Raw genomic sequence first — 20,729 nt, forward strand, 5'->3', positions numbered from 1 at the left:
AGCTTTTACATTGAAAGGTTTGACAAATGATGGGGTGTCTCTTCTCGTAGTGGACATGGGCTGTCTGGGAGGGAAAACGGACGAAGAACGACTGGACGAAAAAGCCAAACGAGAAGCCAACAAGAAGATCGAGAGACAGCTGCAGAAAGAGCGACAGGCGTACAAAGCCACGCACCGACTGTTACTGCTGGGTTTGTGTCACTTCCTGTTTGTCTCTCTTGACCGTCTCACGTCCTGAGTGTCTCACTAGCGGTATTGCGTACAGGAGCGGGGGAGTCAGGTAAGAGTACCATCGTCAAGCAGATGAGGATTCTTCACGTGGACGGTTTCAACGCTGAGTGAGTCACTTTTGAGGTGCCTTTATTTTGAAATGCCTTTGACATCCTGTCAAAGAACTTCAAAAGACAAGATAAACCACTGTAGAGTTTTTCGAAGTTTCTAACGGAAGACATTTGTTTTTCTTTCAGAGAGAAGCAGCAGAAGATTCAAGACATCAGAAAGAACGTGAAGGACGCCATTGTGGTAGGCCACGTGATGCTCGATCACATGACCAGCTGAGTGACACCTCTTTATGTCAGACCATAGTGTCCGCCATGAGTATGTTGACGCCGCCCGTTCCTCTTGGTAACCCTGGTAACCAGTTCAGAATTGACTACATCAAAGGCATCGCACCGCTATCTGACTTTGAATACACCGAGGTAACTCACACACTGGAGACTTCATGTTTGTTGTCACCATGTTAATGACCTGATGAAATGACACACACACACTTTTACATTCAGGTGTGTGTGTGTGTCACCTGTGGCCTCATTAAGCAAACGTCTCCGAGGGACGCAAAAGAGACAAAACAACTCTTTGACTCGCTTGACTTCCTGCTGTGATCATGACACTCGTTGTGTCTCGCAGGACTTTTTTGAGCATGCTCAGAAGCTCTGGGAGGACGACGGCGTGAAGGCGTGCTACGAACGCGCCAACGAGTACCAGCTGATTGACTGTGCTCAGTAGTAAGACACACACACACACATAGATTTCTTCATGAATCCCAGTGGACCAATCGTGTGTGTATCCTAGCTTCCTGGATAGGTTGGATTCAGTCCGAAGGGCCGACTACACCCCTACCGACCAGGTAACAAAATAAAAGAGCCAATCAGCTTCAAGTTAAAGTCATTGTAGCTAGGCAGACTTTCAATGTAGACTTCTCTTCAGGATTTGCTACGCTGCAGAGTTCTAACTTCAGGGATTTTTGAAACCCGCTTCCAAGTGGACAAGGTCAACTTTCAGTGAGTGTCTAAAACCGGGACTCTTTGCTTGTTTTTGATTGGTTGAAATCCTACATGTGTGTGTCCATTAGTATGTTTGATGTAGGAGGACAGAGAGACGAACGCAGGAAGTGGATCCAGTGCTTCAATGGTGAGCTACCATTAATATTTTAGTTTTAAAAACAAACGCTAGTGACCATGTGTCATCGCTCAGACGTGACGGCCATCATCTTTGTGGCGGCGAGCAGCAGCTACAATATGGTGATCCGAGAAGATAACTCCACCAATCGGCTGCGGGAATCTCTGGACCTCTTTAGATCCATTTGGACCAACAGGTTCTCAAACTCTGATTGGCTGCTGTTGATCGGTACCTTCTATTCTGAGATTGGCTAACCCTACCGTGATGTGTTGTGATTGGCTGCAGGTTTCTGAAGACCATCTCGGTTATTTTGTTCCTCAACAAACAGGATGTGCTTGCTGATAAAATAATGGCAGGGAAATCCAAACTGGAGGATTATTTCCCAGAATACGCCAACTACACCGTTCCTCCTGATACTGTCCCGGATGCGGATGAAGACGCCAGGGTCACCAGGGCCAAATTTTTCATCAGAGACGAATTTCTGGTAAGAAAAGTTGCCGTATATTAGCATATGAGTTAATTAGTTAACTCACTAATGACGCATCTCTCTTCATCAGAGGATCAGCACAGCAAGCGGCGACGGCAAACATTACTGCTATCCTCACTTCACGTGTGCGGTCGACACGGAAAACATCCGCCGTGTCTTTAACGACTGTCGTGACATCATCCAGAGAATGCATCTGAGGCAATACGAGCTTCTTTGATTGGCTTAAAATGGCCTCTCACTTCCTGGATCAAACCAGCTATATACATGTGATTAGTGATGATTGTTGTGGGTTGTAAATGCTGTCTTCCAGACTGCTGGGAGATTACAATGTCCAGATAAAAGTAAAAAAAAAAATAAATATATATATATGGTGCATTAAAGAAACTAGTAAGGATGTGTGACATGCTTTTCTGTTTAAAAAAAATTAGTACCCATAACAATTGTTGAATAGAGCTATTGTAGGAGTTTAAAAAGTCTTAACTTCCCAGCTGTCTTGAATGCACCATGCTAAGTGCGACATCAACTGTTTCATATCGTAGCTTATAATAGGATATTGTACAAACTGAACTGTACTATTAATGGTAGACAGCAAGGTATTTGAATAAAAAAACGTTCTTGATCAACTCCTACAGCACTACACCCCGATAAAAGGCAACATTTTAGTTAGTTTTAGTTTAGTTAGCAGTTAGAAATTAGCCGTACACTAGCAAGACCACCATCGGCGCTATTGTACTTCAGTTAGCATGACAAGCTACCTACGTGATATAACCCAGCATTTAGACATCTATATGCTAGCTATTTAGTTTATTCGTCTATTTGTCTAACTACAAAAACATTTAAATGTAAAAACAACCATATGAATGTACTGTGTATGAATGTAATGGCCTAATTTATCCAGCAGAGGGAGACAATGCCAACAATTGTAATTAAGGACGCCTCGTGAACTTGACCGTTTGCTCTAATTAACAGATCTAAGATGTTTTTTGTGCTCAAGTAGCTAATAAGCTAATAAGTGATTATTGATAGTTTTTTTTAATTTTTATACGTACAATATGAACTATGATCTGAGATTAAATGGTGTCGCTGTAATTTGATCGTTGATATTTTGGGATGTTTTATGAAGGCGTTGGCAGGCTCTGATATGACGCAGATTGGCTGAAGTGGTTGTCAGTCAATGAGTAGGGGCGGAGCTAGGTGATGTGAGGGTTTTTTTTTTTAAGTCTCGAGAAAAGGAAAAAAAGTCAGAAAACATCTGCGCGTCTCAAGTTGGTTTTATGACCCAAAGAAGAAAAAGAAAAGAAGAATCGTGGATAAAAGTCTTCAGTGTTGAAGACAATCTTGATCTTTTTCCTGTCTTTTTGAGCGTTTTTATACTTTTTACAAGTGGGTCAGACTTTGGGTCGGTTTGACTCACTGTGTGTGTGTGGAGGATGACACCGGGGTGTGCGGACGCCTTAAGGCGGACTCGCTGCTCGGCGGACGGCCACGCAGACCTCTGACAGTCCGCATCTGAACCAGAACCAGAACCCGCAGGACGGGGCCTGTTTGCTGGAACTGGGTCCAGGATGTCCTCCGAGCTGGTGGTGGGTCTCCTCTTTAGGGTTCTGCTGCCCCTCAGCTTGACTGCAGGTTGGTTCTTTTACTAATATTATCAATATTAATGCAACAATTGTATAGTTTCAATAGCCATTGATTGTAGATCACCTGATCACGTGGTTCTAGGAGGAAGAAATTTGCTCAATAACTTAACTAATTTAGTAATATTGATTTTGTATTGAATATTAACATGTTTAACTAAAATGTATTCTTCAAATATTAAGTACTTAGCTATTTCACAGCCAAAACAAAAATAGCAGACCACAGTGCTATTTTTGTTGTGTTTACAATGCTTCTCCATCAGCTGCTAGATTGGTCCAAAAGAGTCACATGACTTACACTTATCACTTTTTGGGCAGGAAAAAGACTTGGAGTTAATGTTTCTTTACAAAGTGTCATCGCCCCCTACTGGCCTGGCATGTACATTACAGGTTTTTTTGCATTTTTTCTGAATAATATCATCTGTATGTGACATTTAATTGTTGTTGCGTATACTTCTATAGTAAGTTCATGATTTATACATAATACTTTCTGGTGGGAATAACACCTGAAGTTAATGTTTCTTTATAAAATGACATCACCCCCTACTGGTTTGGCATGTACATTACAGCGTTTTGGCTCGTAAAGTTTTTTAAAAATGCAAAGAAAGTACTTGTAAACAAACAATTGTGATTTAAGTATGTTGCTAGATTTAAATAGCTCGATGATGTCACTCTCTTTGTTAGCATTGTTAGCATCTGCCATTGAACATCAAAATTAGCACTAGCTAATTTTTGATATTCCAGCGCTTTCCGAGGTGGTACATTTTTTAAAGGCGCCTCACATTCCACACAGAGGGGGAGGTGTGCGTGTAAGTGTGTGAATGGTTAGCAGTGTGTCAACACACACACACACACACACACAACCAGATGTTGTTACCTGAGAAAGTGGTAGCAATGTGGGGGTAGGAAGAGGGAAAGCAGAACAAGGCGACACACTCTTCCTTGGTGTTTTCTTCTGACAGCCACTTCCTGTTTGTCATCTGGAAGACAGATACATGTGTCATGTTTGTTTGGATTTGATGTCATGCTTTTCAAAGTACGGCAACACTGTGATATATGTGCAAATATTCAACATGTCTTCACAGCTGCTTTGCTGCGTTTTAATGGCTTCTCGTTGGTTTACGTCCTCCTGCTGCTTCTACTACCCCTGCTGCCGGAACCCAGCAACTCCCTGGGGGCAGGTAATCGATCGATATGGATCACCCACACAGAGAACAAATGTCAGGCTAGTCATAAACAGTCATTACAAGTATATCAAGTACTGATGTTGTAATGCAGTGGCTGTTAAAAAGTTATTCCACTAAGTACCGCCTCTTGCGTACCAGTCGATGGATACCGTGTTGTCACGGTGGTACGGGTGCCACGGTTTGTGTAGGTTCAAACAAACTCGTACGAAGACATGTGTCATCACGTCTTATTGGACTAACAGTGATGTCATGTTACGACAGACACGACGCAGACGCACAAATAGACACGCAGAGACACGCAAACAAAGACATGTGAGGACATTACATTACATCCCCCCCCCCCCAAAAAAAAAAAAAAAATAACTGAAGTCGCAAATGGGGACACAACAATAAAACCGAACATCTGGATTTGAAAATAATCAATTGATTTTTTCATATTATGATACTCCAAGTCACACAACAACATAACAAAAGAAGTGTGTAGCATCACATGTGGATTCAATTACATTGCATTATAAATGGTGACACACAAATTAAAACAGTGACACACAAACAGAAAAAGACACACAAAGAAAGACATTTAGAGACACACAAAGACCCACACAGACATATAAAAACCCACAGACACACAAAGACAAAAGAAGACACATGTCCCGGCGTGCCTCAGGTGATTCCTTCCTAAGGAAAACAAGAGAATAGAAAGCGCAAATGACTCAAGAGTGTGACATCACTTCCTGTTGTGATTGGAGGAGATGAAGTATGTGTATTGTATAATATAACAAAGCCAATCATGACATCAGCAGTTGTGGATTTGTCTCCTAGGTAACACAAGTCGCTGTGTGACAGCCGTTTGTGTGTCCAGTTTCCTCTTCCTGTTACTGCAGACGTTCTTTCAGCTGACCACGACAACGCTACAACCTGAGTACAACTGTAAGTCTTACATTGTGTCCAGGTGTCTTCTTCTCCTCCTCCTCACACTGTCTCCATCTGCAGGCACGTCCTGGCAGAAAGCGCTGAGTCAGCTGGGATTAGTCAGGTGAGAGAGAAGACAACATGTAACATGCTTTCTTAGATTTTGAGTCCGAGCTGATCATCTTAGCAAGAGTCCTTGTACAGGAAGTGCATGACAATGCTCAGTGGAGGTGCTTTCCTCAGGACATACACACTTAGGGTGGTTCTACGCGGGCGTGCAGGAAACAGACTATCATCCTCCAAACCATTGTGCTGTTGTGTTAGCGTTTTGTCTTCATCATCGTGTTCATAATGTTTGTGTTAACTGCCACTCAGCCTTACAGGAAGTGATGTAGCCTCCGCTGTGCGACACATCCTTCCAGATGTCGGCGTGCTGGTCATTGGCCTGGTGACATGGAGGCTCAGCTTGAGATTGACCCCTGAAACACACACGCAGGTCTCTCACACACACACACACAGTCAGACACACAGGTTATAATCTTGTAAGTCGTCTCTTCTTATTTCTTAATGAGGTTTCTTGTCAATTATTGTGTAACACTGTAAGCTATTTATTAAAAGTAACCTTGTTTGGTCCCTCACACACACACACACACACACACACACACACACACACACACACACACACACACACACACACACACACACACACACACACACACACACACACACAGGGAATAGTGATCAGGTTTCTCTTCAATCTGTTTATCTGTCGTCCTGTTGGAGTCTCTTAACATGAGACCAGACATCATCGCCATTATATTGACTGACCCGGTGTCAGTTGAACTGATTTCTAAATCACAATTTCCTAATGGTTGACCATTAAAGAACCCAGTTTGTTGTGTCCCCAGCAGCAGGCTCCTCAAGATGATGTGGTTTGCCATGAGGAAGAAGGAACCAAAAAGAATCGAATACTGGCTGAACTGGAAGTATTGGTCTGCAAAACCAGGATGATGCTCGCAAACATGATGACCACTGGAGGGAAAGTTCTGCTGACAGTTTTGCTCGGACTCACAGGTAACAAGAGAAGAGACACTGACTTTGAACCAGTGGAACATTGATTTAAAACCCACAGAACCCATGAGACACTGACAACAATCTGTAGAACCACTGACACACTCAATTAGAACCAGTAGAACCCATGACGTGGTGACATAAAACCTGCAGAACCCATGAGAGACTGATGTATAAAACCAAAGGACCCAGTCAGATACTCAGTCAGAATCCGTGGAACCAGTGAGAATTTCAGTTACAACCAATAGAACCCACAACACCCTGACATAAAACCTGCAGAACCCATGAGACACTGACAACGATCCGTAGAAAACACAGAGACACTCCATTAGAACAAGTAGAACCCATGACACGGTGACATAAAACCTGCAGAACACATGAGACACTGACAATGATCTGTAGAACCAGTGAGACACTCAATTAGAACCAGTAGAACCAATGACATGGTGACATAAAACCCGCAGAACCCATGAGACACTGACAACGATCTGTAGAACCACTGAGACACTCAATTAGAACCAGTAGAACCCATGACGCGGTGACATAAAACCTGCAGAACCCATGAGACACTGACAACAATCTGTAGAACCACTGACACACTCAATTAGAACCATTAGAACCCATGATGTGGTAACATAAAACCTGCAGAACCCATGAGACTGATGCATAAAACCAAGGGAACCAGTCAGATACTCACTTAGAATCCGTGTAACCAGTAAAAAAATCAGTTAGAACTAGTAGAACCCATGACACCCTGACATAAAACCTGCAGAACCCATGAAACACTGACAACAATCTGTGGAACCAGTGAGAAATTCAGTTAGAACCAGTAGAACCCATGACACCCTGACTAAAACCCATGGAACCAGTGAGAAATTCAGTTAGAACCAGTAGAACCCACGACACCCTGACATAAAACCAGTGGAACTAGTAAGATTCTCACTTAGAATCCGCAGAACCAGTGAAATACTCAATTATAGCCAGTAGAACCCATGATACGCTGACATAAATCCTGCAGAACCCAGGAAACAGTGACAACAATCCATGGAACCAGTGAGAAATTCAGTTAGAACCAGTAGAACCCACAACACCCTGACATAAAACCAGTGGAACTAGTGAGATTCTCACTTAGAATCCGCAGAACCAGTGAAATACTCAATTATAGCCAGTAGAACCCATGATACGCTGACATAAACCCAGCAGAACCCAGGAAACGGTGACATAGAAGCGCTAGAATCGTTAGAACCAGCAATCAGACACTTAACGCAGAAGCAGTATAATCAGTATAAGACTGACGCCCTATCCTCCTCTCACCATTCCAGGTATCGTGCTTCCGTCCCTCTCCTCCCTTCCCTACCTGCTGTGTTTCCAGGTGATTTGCACCTGGTGGGCGAGATCTGGTTGGGTCCCGCCCCTCCTCTTCAGGTGTCTGTCTGTGATGTCACTGATCTACTCCTCCTGCCACTTCCTACTCGTCTACTCCTACCAGCTGCCGTCACTGCAGGAGGCGTGGCTTCCCAACCGCACCTCTGCAAGGTAATGGCGGATGTGGAGATGACCTTCATTAACTTCAATTCAGACAATAGACTAATTGATGGATGCTAATATTAATAAATAATTGATGATTGTCCTGTAGTGTTTTTGGCATGGTGCCTCTGGTGTCGGTGGACTGCACTGCCCCCTGGAGGATGCAAGTGAACCCAGACCTCAGTTGGTTTCATTTTGTCAGCCCTCTGATGTTGCTGCTGCTCTTCCACACAGTTGCTAGTCTGTGGAGAAACCAGGTGATGACATCATAAACACACATTAAAGCATCATGTGGTTTTGTACGTTAAATGTTAATGTCGGCGTCATTCATCAGCTGATAAACGGCGAAGGGGCACGGAGCGCAGACAAGGATGAATCGGCGGACCCCGGCAGCTGTGACATGGTCACCACCACGAGCTTTGTTAGCGATGAGGTCAGCAGTGACATCACGGCAGAGAGGCGGAGAGAGCTGTGGAGGGAAGCTCACAATGGGCGGGACAACAAAGATGTAACGTTTGGATGTTATTGGCCTATTTTAGTCTAATGTGTTCTCTGTAATGAAATGTCATGTGATCATGTGTACAGGTTCTGGATATTTCTACCAACGATAGCCTTTCTGAGTCTTTGGCCCCGCCCACACAGAGCACAGCGCTGGAGTTGGACACGCCTCACTACTCCCTCAGCCAATCAGGTGAGCACATATTCTACCTGCATTCATGCTGGTTCACATTAAACGCCACATCGATATCCATTGGTCGTAGACACATTGGAGATGTGCGTCTTTGAAGGCGACGCTGACGCATGGGAGGAGGAGCCAGAAGTACCGGGAGTGGGTGTGGCTTCCATGGCATTTGGCTTCCTTCTCAAGCAGAGTTACATCTGCGCCCTGATCGCCATGATGGCGTGGTCCATCACATACGTGTCGTGGATGACGTGTGTGTTGCTGCTCTGGTCGTGCGCGCTGTGGATGATGCGGGAGCGACGCCGTTATACGCTCATGTCGTCACCGTGGCTGGTTGCCTATGGCAACCTGTTGCTTATCCTGCAGTACATCTATAGTTTCGCCGCCGTCCCGGAAGTTCCTGGACTGTTCCCGAAAAAAGATGATCCATGTAGGGAGCTCGCTTCCAAGGTAGGGAAGACTAAAACGTGGACTACTTGGTACTGGTCAGATACTGACTCTGATCGGACTTTGCAGGTGGTGTGTTTACTGACCTTCTGGCTGCTTCTGCGTCAAGCGCTCACAGAGAAGAAAGACACACAGATGCAGTCCCAATTGTCCGCCATCACCGTTCATATCAAAGGTAGAACCTCCATGTCTTGGATGATGATCTGCGTCACCTCCTCACCTGTCTTCTTACGTCTTTGACCTCCAGAGGATCAGAAGGTGGAACAAGAGAAGATACAAGAGATTTCCTATGAGAAGGTGCTTCTGTTGAGCGGAGGAGTTCAGATGGAGGCTCTGGTGGCCGTGGTGACCAGGATGTTTGTCAAATACTGGATCTACGTCTGTGGAACAATGTTCTTCTTTGTTAGTTTTGAAGGCAAAATCGTCCTCTACAAGGTCATTTACATGGTGATGTTCCTGTGCTGTGTCGCGCTTTATCAGGTACCACTTCTGATGATTTGAGTTCTCAAACGAGGTTCTAAAAGCCTGTGCGTTCCCTTTGTTTTTGTAGCTGAATTATGAAAAATGGAGGGCTTTGTTGCGAGGCTTCTGGGTAGCCGTGGTGGTTTACTCCATGTTGGTCCTCATTCTGGTTTACACATTCCAGTTCCCCTCGTCTCTCCACACCTGGAGCTACTACACTGGACTCAGCACTCACAGGTTTGTACGAGTGGTGGACTCATGAGTCAAGAACCGGTACTTGGATCTTTGTTAAGTTGTCTTGTCCCTTCAGGTTGGAGGATTTGGGTTTGGAGAAATTCTCTGTTCCGGTTCTCTTCACCAGGATCTTCATTCCCACAGCTTTCCTATTGGTACTCATTGACAGACAATACTGGACATGCGCATGGATGCTATAGCTAATGTTATTGTTTATCGTGAAGGTGTGCATCGTACACCTGCACTACTTCCATGAGCCCTTCCTCCAGCTGACTGATCTCAAAACAGTGGTGGACACGCACAACAGCACCATCACCAGGTAACACGCAAACATAACATCTATATCGCTTGTGTTTAACGTTACATCTGCTGACCTTGGTTTCAGGTTGGTCCATAGTGAGGGCAGCCTTGTGGATCTGTCAGTGGAAGCTTCTCAGCACCCTCTAGTGGAAGACGAAGGAGAAGTCCTGGTGGACAAAGAAGAGGAGGAGATTGACGAGAAGTGGAGATCAGAAGAAGAAGAAGAGTACCCCTCCATGTATGAGGAGGACACCCTGTCTGACCATATTACAGGCATGTAGTCTCATTGTGGTCCAGAAAAGTACATGGACAGGAACTGCATATTAACATGTGATCTCTACTCAGTGTTGGTGTCCTGGAGGCTGGTCGTGGACCGCTTGTCTGTGTTGTTCCTACGCCTCCTCCTGTCTCTGCAGCGTCTGCAGCGTCTCCTGTGGTGGCTCCTAGAACTTCATATCGTGAAAATTGTCTCCTCCTACATGATTTGGATCTCCGTAAAGGAGGTGCATGAATCTTTTTTTCCAATGTGACATGTTCTGTCTGCGTTTCTCTGACATGTCTTTTATGCACTGCTTCCAGGTGTGCATGTTCAACCTACTGTTTGTGGTGTGTGTGGGAGTGGCCCTGCCCTGCAGGACACGGCGCCCCCTGCTGTCTGGGATGTGTACAGTGTGGACTTGTGTGGTTACGGTTTGTAAAATGTTGTACCAGCTCAACGTTGTCCAGCCCAACACCTGCAACTGCAGCATGGTAACTCCTCCGTCGATGGTGCTTGATGGGTTTCTATCACGGACTGTCACGCTGATCTGTTTGTGTGTCTTCAGCCGAGTAACTCCTCGACCAACATGTCTCGCTCGGCGTTGTACTCCGGTCCAATCGACCCTGCCCAGTGGGTTGGCCTCCGCAAATCTGAAGGAAAACTGCTCGATTATCTGAGGGTAAGAAGTAACATCACACATGCTTTTGATGCTATATCAGATAGCTTACGTCATGCTAACTTTTCTTCACAGTACAACCTGACGATGCTCGCGCTTTTAGCCTTTGAAGTAACGGTTTACAGACACCAGGAGCTCTACCGTCTCCGCTGCAACAAAGTACCGCCTCCAACGAGAACATTGTTCCATGACATCACCAGGCGTCACTTGGATGAAAACATGCTAAGCTGCGCCAAATATTTCCTCAATTATTTCTTTTACAAGTTTGGCCTGGAGGTGAATAAATGTTAGCATATAGCGGCAAAATCGATGCTTCTTCGAAAATGACTGCACTTCTGTTCTTTGATTTTCAGACCTGCTTCCTGTTGGCAGTTAACGTGATTGGCCAGCGGATGGATCTGTTCGCTGTAGGCCACGCGCTCGGGCTTATTAGTGTCCTATCAAGGCGCAGCAGGAAGCGGATCAGCGCGGTTTGGCCAAAGTACTGCTACTTCCTGTCATCGCTCCTATGCTTCCAGTATCTGCTGTGCATTGGGTTCCCTCCTGCTGCCTGCAAAGGTTCGAGTGCCTCTCAAAAGCGGCAAACCAGCAACTCTTGCGTTGTACTTCTCGTAACGCTTATATTTCAGATTATCCGTGGCGACCACCGACATCCAATATGGACTCCAACGTGGTGAAATGGCTCTTCCTCCCAGATCATCTGACTCCACCAAACCCGCTCTTCCTTCTCTGTAAAAATCACCTTCATCGATCACCGTAATGTCACATGATTGACGTACATGCGGGTGAAAAAAAAAAAACCTCATGTCTTCCAGATGACTTCCTGCTTCTACTGGGCGCTTCGTTGCAGCTTCAGGTGTTTGAGGACGAACTTGATGCCGGTGTCCAGACGTTAGCGGGGGACAACGCCGAGCTTGACGCAGAAGACGGACAGGTCTGGGATCCAGTCATGCGGCTCCGCCTCAGCACCGTACCTGACTTCATGCTGTGCAGGTGAGCACAGGACACTTTTCTGTCAGTCTTCACCTTCACGGATTTGACATCTGACTTGTCTCCACAGGTCCTACCTCGACATGATGAAGATTATTATTTTTTGCTACATGTTCTGGTTTGTCCTCACAATCATCTTCATCACTGGTACCACGAGGTAAGAAGATAAGATCAAAATGTTCAAAGTTCCAGTGTTAATTGTTTTGACTTCCTGTTCCAGGATCAGCATCTTCTGCATGGGTTACCTTGTGGCGTGTTTCTATTTTCTATTGGTGGGCGGAGACTTGCTACTGAAACCGGTCAGCTCCATACTGGTTTACTGGGACTGTCTGATCGGCTACAACATTTTTGTCATCACGATGAAGAACATCCTGTCTGTACGTGCTGGGAATTTTGTTCTGGTCTTAAGGAGATCCTTCTTAGAAAACTGCTGAATCACCGTTTGTCGATGCACAGGTCTTAGCATGCGGTTTCATCAAGTCGCTGGTTGTCAACCACTGCTGGCTGGTCCAGCTCTTCAGCCTGGCGTGCACCATCCGAGGATACACCAAACGTATGTACCAGTCTCGAACACGGTTCCGGTTCTCTTCTCCTTTGGTCACTTATGTGTTCTTGATAGCGGAGCAGCAGAGCAGTAAACAATGTGACTTGCCAAGTGACGAGGCGGGGATCATCTGGGATGGCGTGTGTTTCTGCTTCCTGTTGCTGCAGCGAAGGGTCTTCAGGAGTCACTACTTCCTCTATGTGGTCCTGGACCTGCAAAACACGCAACTGCTGGCCTCCAGGTGACATATACAGTAGACGTACATATATGCGTACAGTACATACACTTGATACATCTTGTGTTTTATAGGGGGGCGGAGCTCTTTGAAGCGTCCACTGTGAAAGCGGTGAGAGCGAGACTGGAGGTGGAGAAGATGTCCATGGACCTGCTGAAGAGACAGTAAGACTTGTTTCCACAACCCAAGCAAAAAAAAAAAAAAACAACCTGACAAGTGCAGCTTGTTTTTGTCGCAGGATGGAGAGGATTAAATCTCGCCAGCAGAAGTTCCGTAGAGGAAAAGAGAAATTGCTGAGTTTGACCCAAAAGAGCATCCATGGTGACGGTGTGAAAGCCTCTCCGTTGCCAAGGTAACCATTCAGTAAAGCACTGGATATAATTTTGTTGTTTTGACGTTCAGCACAGGAAAAGACAAAAGGGCGGCATCAGGGTGATTGGTGGAGACCCTGGGTGAACCACGCCTCCAGTGAGTCACATGACCATTGTCACTGCTTTCTAGTGGCTTTACTCAAAACCTGTGTGCCCTGCAGTGGTGAGGAGCGGCGACTACTTCCTGTTTGAGAGCGACAGTGAGGAGGAGGAAGAAGACAAAAAGGAGCAGGTCGTGGAGGAAGAGGAACCTCCTGAGAAATCTGCTTTTCAGGTAAGTGAACATCTTCTTAATGGCGTCTGATGAATGTCACAAAACGTCTAACTTGTGGTGGTTCAGTTTGTCTATCACGCCTGGATAACTGACTCCAGAACAGCGCTAAGAGCTCGTCACAGCCAAAAGAAACTGTGGAAGAAGAACTCGTTTGAAGAACGGAAGGGAGAGAAGACAGCCGGTGAGGAGGAACTTGACGGGATTTGAATCTATTTATTTATAGAACGGTGATTTAATCGTGAAATTGTGACTTCAGCTTGTGGTTCTACTGAGGTGACGGAAGAGTCGGAGGAAGATGGAGAAGAAGACAGGGAGGATGGACCCGGTAGGTGGAGTTTCAAAGCAGCATCCTTCTGCATCTGTTGCTATGGAAAAATAACCTCGGGTCGTCTTTCACTTTTGAGACACCATCCTGCATCGGGTCTCCAGCATTCTTCGCTTTTGCTGGGTTCTGTTGTCGGCTCTTCTGGACTCCTTGACCGCTTGGCTCTGTGGTTTGTGTCGAGAACACGTCGACATCTCCACCGTCCTCCGCATCGAGCGCTGCATGTTGACTCAGCAGGCCAAGCAGGTGACGCTGAAAACTACAACAAAGATGGCAGACCTGCTTATGTTTGGTTATTTATTGTCTCTTACTCTGGTCCTCAGGGTCATGTACCGACCAGAGAGGCTATTCATGTCTACTACCAGGAACAGATCATGAGAAGTTCCAGAGAATCAGGATTGGACCATGTGGAAGAGGGGCCTACAGAAGCGAAAGAAGAAGAATCTACGAGTCTGGATACAGATGAAGGTGAAACCCCAGAGTCAGGTGATCAAGCTCAAGAAGAACCAACAGGGAGTGGACTAGAATTCGCCTCCAGAGATGAACCATCAGCGATATCACAAGCTCCAACAGAAGATGATTCAACTGTGGGACTTCCAAGAGAAGATTACCCAGAGTTCCCTGTGGCTACAACCAGCCAGCGCCGGCGATCTAAGCTTACCAGGATGCAGAAGGTGTCATCATCCTCGTTTTCTTCATCCTCAGAAGAAGAGGACCACAGGTTGGTGACGTATTTTCTACACTTTCACCGAGTCTTTTGCTGTAATTTGATGGTGCTTTCACGTGATCGAACAGCGCCGGAGAACCAAACCAAGAAGATGCCTCCCTCCCCCACGTGTGCCCCCCTTCCTATAGCTTCGCTCTCGGCTTGGATATGCAGGACCAAGAAGTAGAGCAAGACCCTCCGAAGAAGAACCGGGGGGCAAGATTAGGATTAAAACGGAGGCGGCCGTTATTTGAGAAGGCTGACTTCCTGTCCGGTTGTACCTCCGCTTCCTGTCCGATGGCATCTCGTCCTCAGGAGCTGACAGCGAGTGAGCTGCTGAGGAACAGGTGAGGATGACTGAGATGACGTACCTGAATCTTATGAATTAATAATCTGATTCTCATTTGTTCAGGACTTTCCACAATGACGATTTGGAGGCGTCAGATGGTTTCTATAGCAACCAACCTCAGCTGCTACAGCTATGTTACGCCGTCTATAACATTGTAGCTGCTAGGTAGCGTACACATTTAACTCAATTCAGAACAAGATCCACTCTGCAGAATCAATAACTGATGTCCCCCCCCCCCGTCCCGTCCGCCAGGTCAGAAACGGTGTGCTACCTGGTCATCGTCTTGAACCACATGGTGTCTGCCAGCTGTCTCACTTTAGTTCTTCCTGTTCTGGTGTTCCTGTGGGCCACTCTGTCCGTTCCTCGACCTAGTAAGACCTTCTGGATGACGGCCATCATCTACACTGAGGTTTGGAAATGATAGTCAGCTGAAGAGGAGGTGTTTATTCTCAACACTGGTCTCCGTTCTCAGGTCACCATTGTCATCAAGTATTTCTTCCAGTTTGGCTTCTTCCCATTCAACCAGAAACTAGAGGTGGATCGCTCCAAACCCTTCCACCCACCTAACATCCTGGGGGTGGAGAAGAAGGAAGGTTATGTCCTCTATGACCTACTGCAACTGCTTGCTTTATTCTACCACCGGGCCATACTGAAGGTAAAACTCATTCTTGTATTCCTGTTTGGTTTAAAAACATTTAAAATATTTTCTTTTTTGTAGTGCCATGGACTCTGGGACCAGACTGCTGCTACTGATGCTCAACATCATGATGACAACCAGTCAGAATTAAGTCCAAGTTCCACCCCAACAGACACAGTGCGGTGGCATGGTGGGAGGCACACCCGTTCCAGTTCCACCCAGCTACGCTCTCCTGCAGGTCATATTAAACTCACCTTCATAAAACAGAAGTAGACACTGAACAGAAGTTTTGTTGACTGCCTCCTGTGGGATTTTTGTCATCTTCAGGCAGTTTGAGTTCCATTCAGAAACTCAGCAGGTTTGACCTTCTGCTGGAGAAGCTTACAGAACTTTCAATCAGAGCAAAGCAGTATTGTGTTAGCAGGTATGCTAAAGCTAAAGTATGCTAAAGCTTATTCGTAGTAGACTGACACTTACTCCGTTCTCTATCAGATGTAAGTCTCTCTATGGTCCAGCGCGTCAGTTCTTCCAAGCTCTCGTCCAACCAGAGTACAGCGCTGTCACAGACGTTTATGTCCTGATGTTCCTGGCGGACACCATAGACTTCATTATCATCGTTTTCGGCTTCTGGGCCTTTGGGGTAGGATTATGAGCTTTTTCTCGCCACCAGAAGTCAATTCCCTGTCAAGTATTTGCTCATAAATATGGCAAGACGTAATACGTCAGATTACAAATTTATATAAATCGAACAGTCTCATCATCATCCGCACCGACATCAATGACTGACTACCATTCTACCTTCTGGTGAAGCTATATATTGAAGCTAATATTTATACGCCATTGTAAGAATGTACATACATGCATCAATAAAGCCTACTCCTCGATGTTTCTTATTACTCAACTTACTTATTACTAAAAATTTATGTTTTTACTACACCAAAGAATACTAGTAGGTCTTTGGGGGGAATTGTTTTCTGGTGGCAATGAATCATTTTGACACACAAACAACCATATATATATATATATACCTTTGGGATAGACTCATGTCTCAAGTCCAAAAACATTTTTTTTTCTTGAATTCACCTTTTTATTTGTTTTTTTCTTACTTTTTAGAAACACTCCGCAGCCGCCGACATCACTTCCTCCTTGTCAGAGGACCAAGTTCCTGAAGCATTCTTGGTGATGGTTCTTATCCAGTTTGGTATGTCTGAATTACAAGGAGAAATGAATAAACATAAGGGAGTGATTTTCACGAATTGACAAGTGATATTTTTATAAAGAAATATATGCTATGAGTTGCTTAAGCAGACTTTTACACAGCAACAAAAAGGGCCTAGCTAACGATTAGCTTGCTAGCTAGCGGTTTAGCATATTAGAAATACAATACAACACCTAGTTTGGGATACAAATGTAGTCAAAATCTACTATAAACACATTTATTATGTTCTACACATTAATAACCCAATAAAACATTACAATTATTACTAAATATTCACAACTCACCTGAAATGGAGGGAAATTAACACAAGTGTTCCTTTCACTGTTGCCAACCTCAGTAAGAAAAGTAGCTATTGGCTGTGGAGAAGTCGCCCAGTGACGTCATTTGTTAATTTGCATATTATTAGCATATGATGCTTTCACAGATACTCGTAAGACAAAAGCAGAACCTTATAGGAGAGATAAAAAAGTGATTTAAAAAGACCTTAATTAGGTTTAGAACCACAAATAAACATGATGATGTCATAAAAATAAAATACTTTTTAACCCTTTAAGTGACATTTTGATTGTAACTGTGTTTTGTTGTCTACAGGTACTATGGTGATAGACCGAGCTCTCTATTTAAGGAAGACCGTTTTGGGAAAGTTGGTCTTCCAGGTGATTTTGGTCTTAGGGATTCATTTCTGGATGTTCTTCATCTTGCCGACCGTGACTGAGAGGTGAGGAACAATCAAATCAAATCAGTCATAAACATTGTTAAAATAGAATCTGTGTGTGTTTGTGTGTGCAGGCGCTTTAATCAGAACTTGGTGGCTCAGCTGTGGTATTTCGTCAAATGTATTTACTTCGGCTTGTCAGCCTATCAGATTCGCTCAGGTTATCCCACGCGTGTTTTGGGAAATTTCCTGACCAAGAGTTACAACTACCTCAACCTGTTCCTGTTTCAGGGGTGAGTTAACGCTGTCCATTTTGTTGCGTAATGATTCCGACGTTTGTTTTCATCTACTCACCTGTAGCTTCCGTTTGGTTCCCTTTCTGACTGAACTTCGAGCCGTGATGGATTGGGTGTGGACGGACACCACGTTGTCCTTGTCCTCCTGGATCTGCGTGGAGGACGTCTATGCCCACTGTTTTGTCTTAAAGTGTTGGAGGGAGTCTGAAAAGGTACAGATTCAGTTCAACATACACTCTCTAGGAGGCGCCAAAGAACTTAAAGAACATTTTTGTCATTGTTCTTCAGCGATACCCTCAGCCTCGCGGTCAGAAGAAGAAGCGAGTGGTGAAGTACGGAATGGGAGGTCTGATTGTTTTGCTGCTCATCTGCATCGTATGGTTTCCTCTGCTCTTCATGTCGCTCATTAAGTCTGTCGCCGGAGTCATTAACCGACCCTTGGACGTCTCGCTCACCGTCACTCTTGGAGGCTTCCAGGTAAGAACCGAACAAAACGTGGCTGAAGATGGAGCTTTTTATAACGGACCGCGTTCATTCTCGTTGTTAGCCTATCTTTACGATGAGCGCTCAGCAGAATCAGCTGAAAGACCTCACAGAGGACGACTTCAGAGCCTTCATCGGTTCCTACAGTTACACACCTGTAAATCCTCCTCATGAGTTCCGCAACTCAATGCTCGGGCCTGTCCTAACACCGCTGTTTGATTCCGTCCCAGAGTGCTTTGCAGTTCCTGGAAGCATACAGCCATGAGGATGTGACGGTGGCCGAACTGCAAGGTAGCAGTAACTCCTTATGGACCATCAGTCCTCCTAGCAGGCGCTACCTGAGCCAGGTACTCAACCTGGACCACTTCCCTCTTACGTTATCCTGGACTGTGCAGAGGTTAGATTTACTCTTTATATAAGTAGATATTTATATAAGAAACAAAATAACACTTTTTTATCTCAGGAACTTAAGTCTCGGCGCGAAGGCGGAGCTTGCCTCGGGTAAACATGTGACATATCTGGATGATCAGACTCGTTTGGAGCTGATCCAGCTGCTGAATGGTACCAGAACATTTCCTGTGTAAGTATTTTCTCAGTATAAATGATTGAGTTAGCTTTTTTTGCTAGCATGATGTCCAATGTTGCGGCACGGCGGTCTAGTGGTTAGCGCGCAGACCTCACAGCGAGGAGACCAGGGTTCAATTCCACCCTCGGCCATCTCTGTGTGGAGTTTGCATGTTCTCCTGCATGGGTTTTCTCCGGGTACTCCGGTTTCCTCCCACTGCTAGGTTGCTAACATGCTAATTGGCGACTCCAAATTGTCCATAGGTATGAATGTGAGTGTGAATGGTTGTTTGTCTATATGTGCCCTGTGATTGGCTGGCGACCAGTCCAGGGTGTACCCCGCCTCTCGCCCGAAGACAGCTGGGATAGGCTCCAGCACCCCCCGCGACCCTCGTGAGGAAAAAGCGGTAGAAAATGAATGAATGAATTATTGAGTTAGCTTTTTTTGCTAGCATGATGTTCAACGTTTGTTTCAGCGTGATTCACGGCGTGCTGCCATCTTTCCTACGAGCTCCCAGCGACTCCAACGCCAAACCCATTGAACAGCTCTACGCAGGTTTACGTCCTTTCACTTGTCTGTTCTTAGCACAAAATGATTAAGTTTATTATTATTATTATTTTTTAAAGACTTTGTCCCGTTTTTCCCCACATTCAAGATGGCCTCTATAAGGACATTTTGTTGTCCCTGGAGCGAACAGACAACGACAGCCAGGAGATACAAGAATGGTGGATAGTTGACCAACCGGCTTCCAGCCTGGTGCCTTTGGGAGGCGGAGCTTTGACAGAAAATAACCGGAGAGAGGCGGGGCTCCAGTTATTTGTGTTCAGCGATAAAGTCAGCCCACCTAGTTTGGGATTCCTAGCAGGATACGGGTACAGCACGTTATTTCATTAGTAGTAAAAGATTGGATTCTTACTTCCTGTTTGTGTCCTGCAGCATTATGGGACTGTACGCCTCAGTAGTGTTGGTCATCGGAAAGTTTGTACGAGAATTCTTCAGCGGGATCAGTCACTCCATCATGTTTGAGGAGCTGCCCTGCGTTGACCGCATACTCAAACTCTGCACAGACATCTTCTTGGTAAGTATAAGTCCACCATGTTCATGTTGACGTGTTTCAAAAATCTGATCGTATCGCACTCACCTTTCAGGTGCGGGAGACAGGTGAGCTGGAACTGGAGGAGGAGCTTTACGCCAAATTGATCTTCTTGTATCGATCGCCGGAGACTTTGATCAAGTGGACCAGACGCTGATCTCAACTGACCTGCTGTGATGTCATCCACTGTGAACATGATCTATTTAACTGGACAAAGGGGGGTGGGGGGTATTTCTGGAGATGTCCTGGAATGGAGACTTTACTGGAATGTTTTCTCCCACCTGCTGGTTGACCACTTAGCAGGTAAGATTAGGATTAAAAGGGCTGATAGTGTTTTATCAATAAATATAAAAAGGGACACATCCTGGAATAACTGGAATTTTGCATTCTGATGAAGTGACAGGAAGTGAAGGATGAACATGCACCAATTAAAAAAAAGAGGGGCAGAGCTACTGTTGACCCCAAATTCTAATAGTATTATGAATAAATTAACATTTCTCCAAATGTCTTCAACATTACTTGTTTTTTTCAATATTGTAGCATTAGTTAGCATTAATTAATGCAACAGTACTCACCTATACATTGCTAGCAGCTAGCTTAGCATGAGGTTGGCAACAGCAACTCTCAGATCCAAAGCTTTCTTGAAAGACTGTCAGGTGTAACAAATATGAATATAAATATTATATGAAGGTGTCTGTAACCATAGCA

General features: G+C 45.1%; 3 protein-coding genes across 4 annotated transcripts in view; 2 read left to right on the forward strand and 1 right to left on the reverse strand.

Moving 5' to 3' along the window:
- The window catches only part of LOC131108599 (guanine nucleotide-binding protein G(olf) subunit alpha-like), a 3,249-nt gene extending 145 nt beyond the window's left edge, over positions 1-3,104 (forward strand). The window contains exons 2-12 of the mRNA XM_058059715.1: positions 51-191; positions 266-338; positions 468-522; positions 579-698; positions 907-1,004; positions 1,072-1,126; positions 1,207-1,280; positions 1,352-1,410; positions 1,474-1,594; positions 1,684-1,882; positions 1,956-3,104. Of these exons, the coding sequence (XP_057915698.1) occupies positions 56-191; positions 266-338; positions 468-522; positions 579-698; positions 907-1,004; positions 1,072-1,126; positions 1,207-1,280; positions 1,352-1,410; positions 1,474-1,594; positions 1,684-1,882; positions 1,956-2,102 (1,137 nt within the window). The 5' untranslated portion in view covers positions 51-55 and the 3' untranslated portion in view covers positions 2,103-3,104. The remainder of the gene's footprint in view (positions 1-50; positions 192-265; positions 339-467; positions 523-578; positions 699-906; positions 1,005-1,071; positions 1,127-1,206; positions 1,281-1,351; positions 1,411-1,473; positions 1,595-1,683; positions 1,883-1,955) is intronic.
- The window catches only part of gcm2 (glial cells missing transcription factor 2), a 24,230-nt gene extending 17,933 nt beyond the window's left edge, over positions 1-6,297 (reverse strand). Inside the window, exons 1-3 of one of the 2 annotated variants that reach the window (XM_058059700.1) lie at positions 6,003-6,297; positions 5,651-5,731; positions 4,400-4,502 (exon numbers count right to left, since the gene is read on the reverse strand). The gene's annotated coding sequence lies outside the window, so the exon portion shown is untranslated. The remainder of the gene's footprint in view (positions 1-4,399; positions 4,503-5,650; positions 5,732-6,002) is intronic. The other variant, XM_058059699.1, reaches the window with a different exon arrangement.
- LOC131108574 (piezo-type mechanosensitive ion channel component 2-like) lies at positions 3,101-20,525 on the forward strand. Its single transcript, XM_058059622.1, is given in 54 exon segments — positions 3,101-3,514; positions 4,608-4,703; positions 5,532-5,639; positions 5,703-5,745; positions 5,997-6,117; positions 6,530-6,695; positions 8,015-8,228; positions 8,329-8,476; positions 8,554-8,727; positions 8,805-8,910; positions 8,981-9,351; positions 9,418-9,523; positions 9,596-9,828; positions 9,899-10,047; positions 10,121-10,199; positions 10,269-10,363; positions 10,430-10,617; positions 10,690-10,847; positions 10,924-11,094; positions 11,169-11,282; positions 11,355-11,555; positions 11,633-11,837; positions 11,909-12,010; positions 12,095-12,272; positions 12,340-12,426; positions 12,490-12,646; positions 12,726-12,822; positions 12,889-13,054; positions 13,123-13,212; positions 13,287-13,375; positions 13,451-13,516; positions 13,581-13,693; positions 13,760-14,018; positions 14,098-14,264; positions 14,342-14,739; positions 14,814-15,071; positions 15,137-15,238; positions 15,326-15,482; positions 15,546-15,728; positions 15,792-15,948; positions 16,038-16,134; positions 16,203-16,350; positions 16,824-16,911; positions 17,521-17,647; positions 17,719-17,877; positions 17,945-18,092; positions 18,169-18,357; positions 18,428-18,520; positions 18,594-18,760; positions 18,827-18,943; positions 19,404-19,483; positions 19,584-19,800; positions 19,865-20,006; positions 20,077-20,525. Coding segments are annotated over 54 exon segments (8,010 nt in total). The 5' UTR covers positions 3,101-3,450; the 3' UTR covers positions 20,179-20,525.
- The last annotated feature ends 204 nt before the right edge of the window (positions 20,526-20,729 follow it).

The sequence above is a fragment of the Doryrhamphus excisus genome, chromosome 21, assembly GCF_030265055.1.
Source record: "Doryrhamphus excisus isolate RoL2022-K1 chromosome 21, RoL_Dexc_1.0, whole genome shotgun sequence".
Lineage (NCBI taxonomy): Eukaryota > Metazoa > Chordata > Actinopteri > Syngnathiformes > Syngnathidae > Doryrhamphus > Doryrhamphus excisus.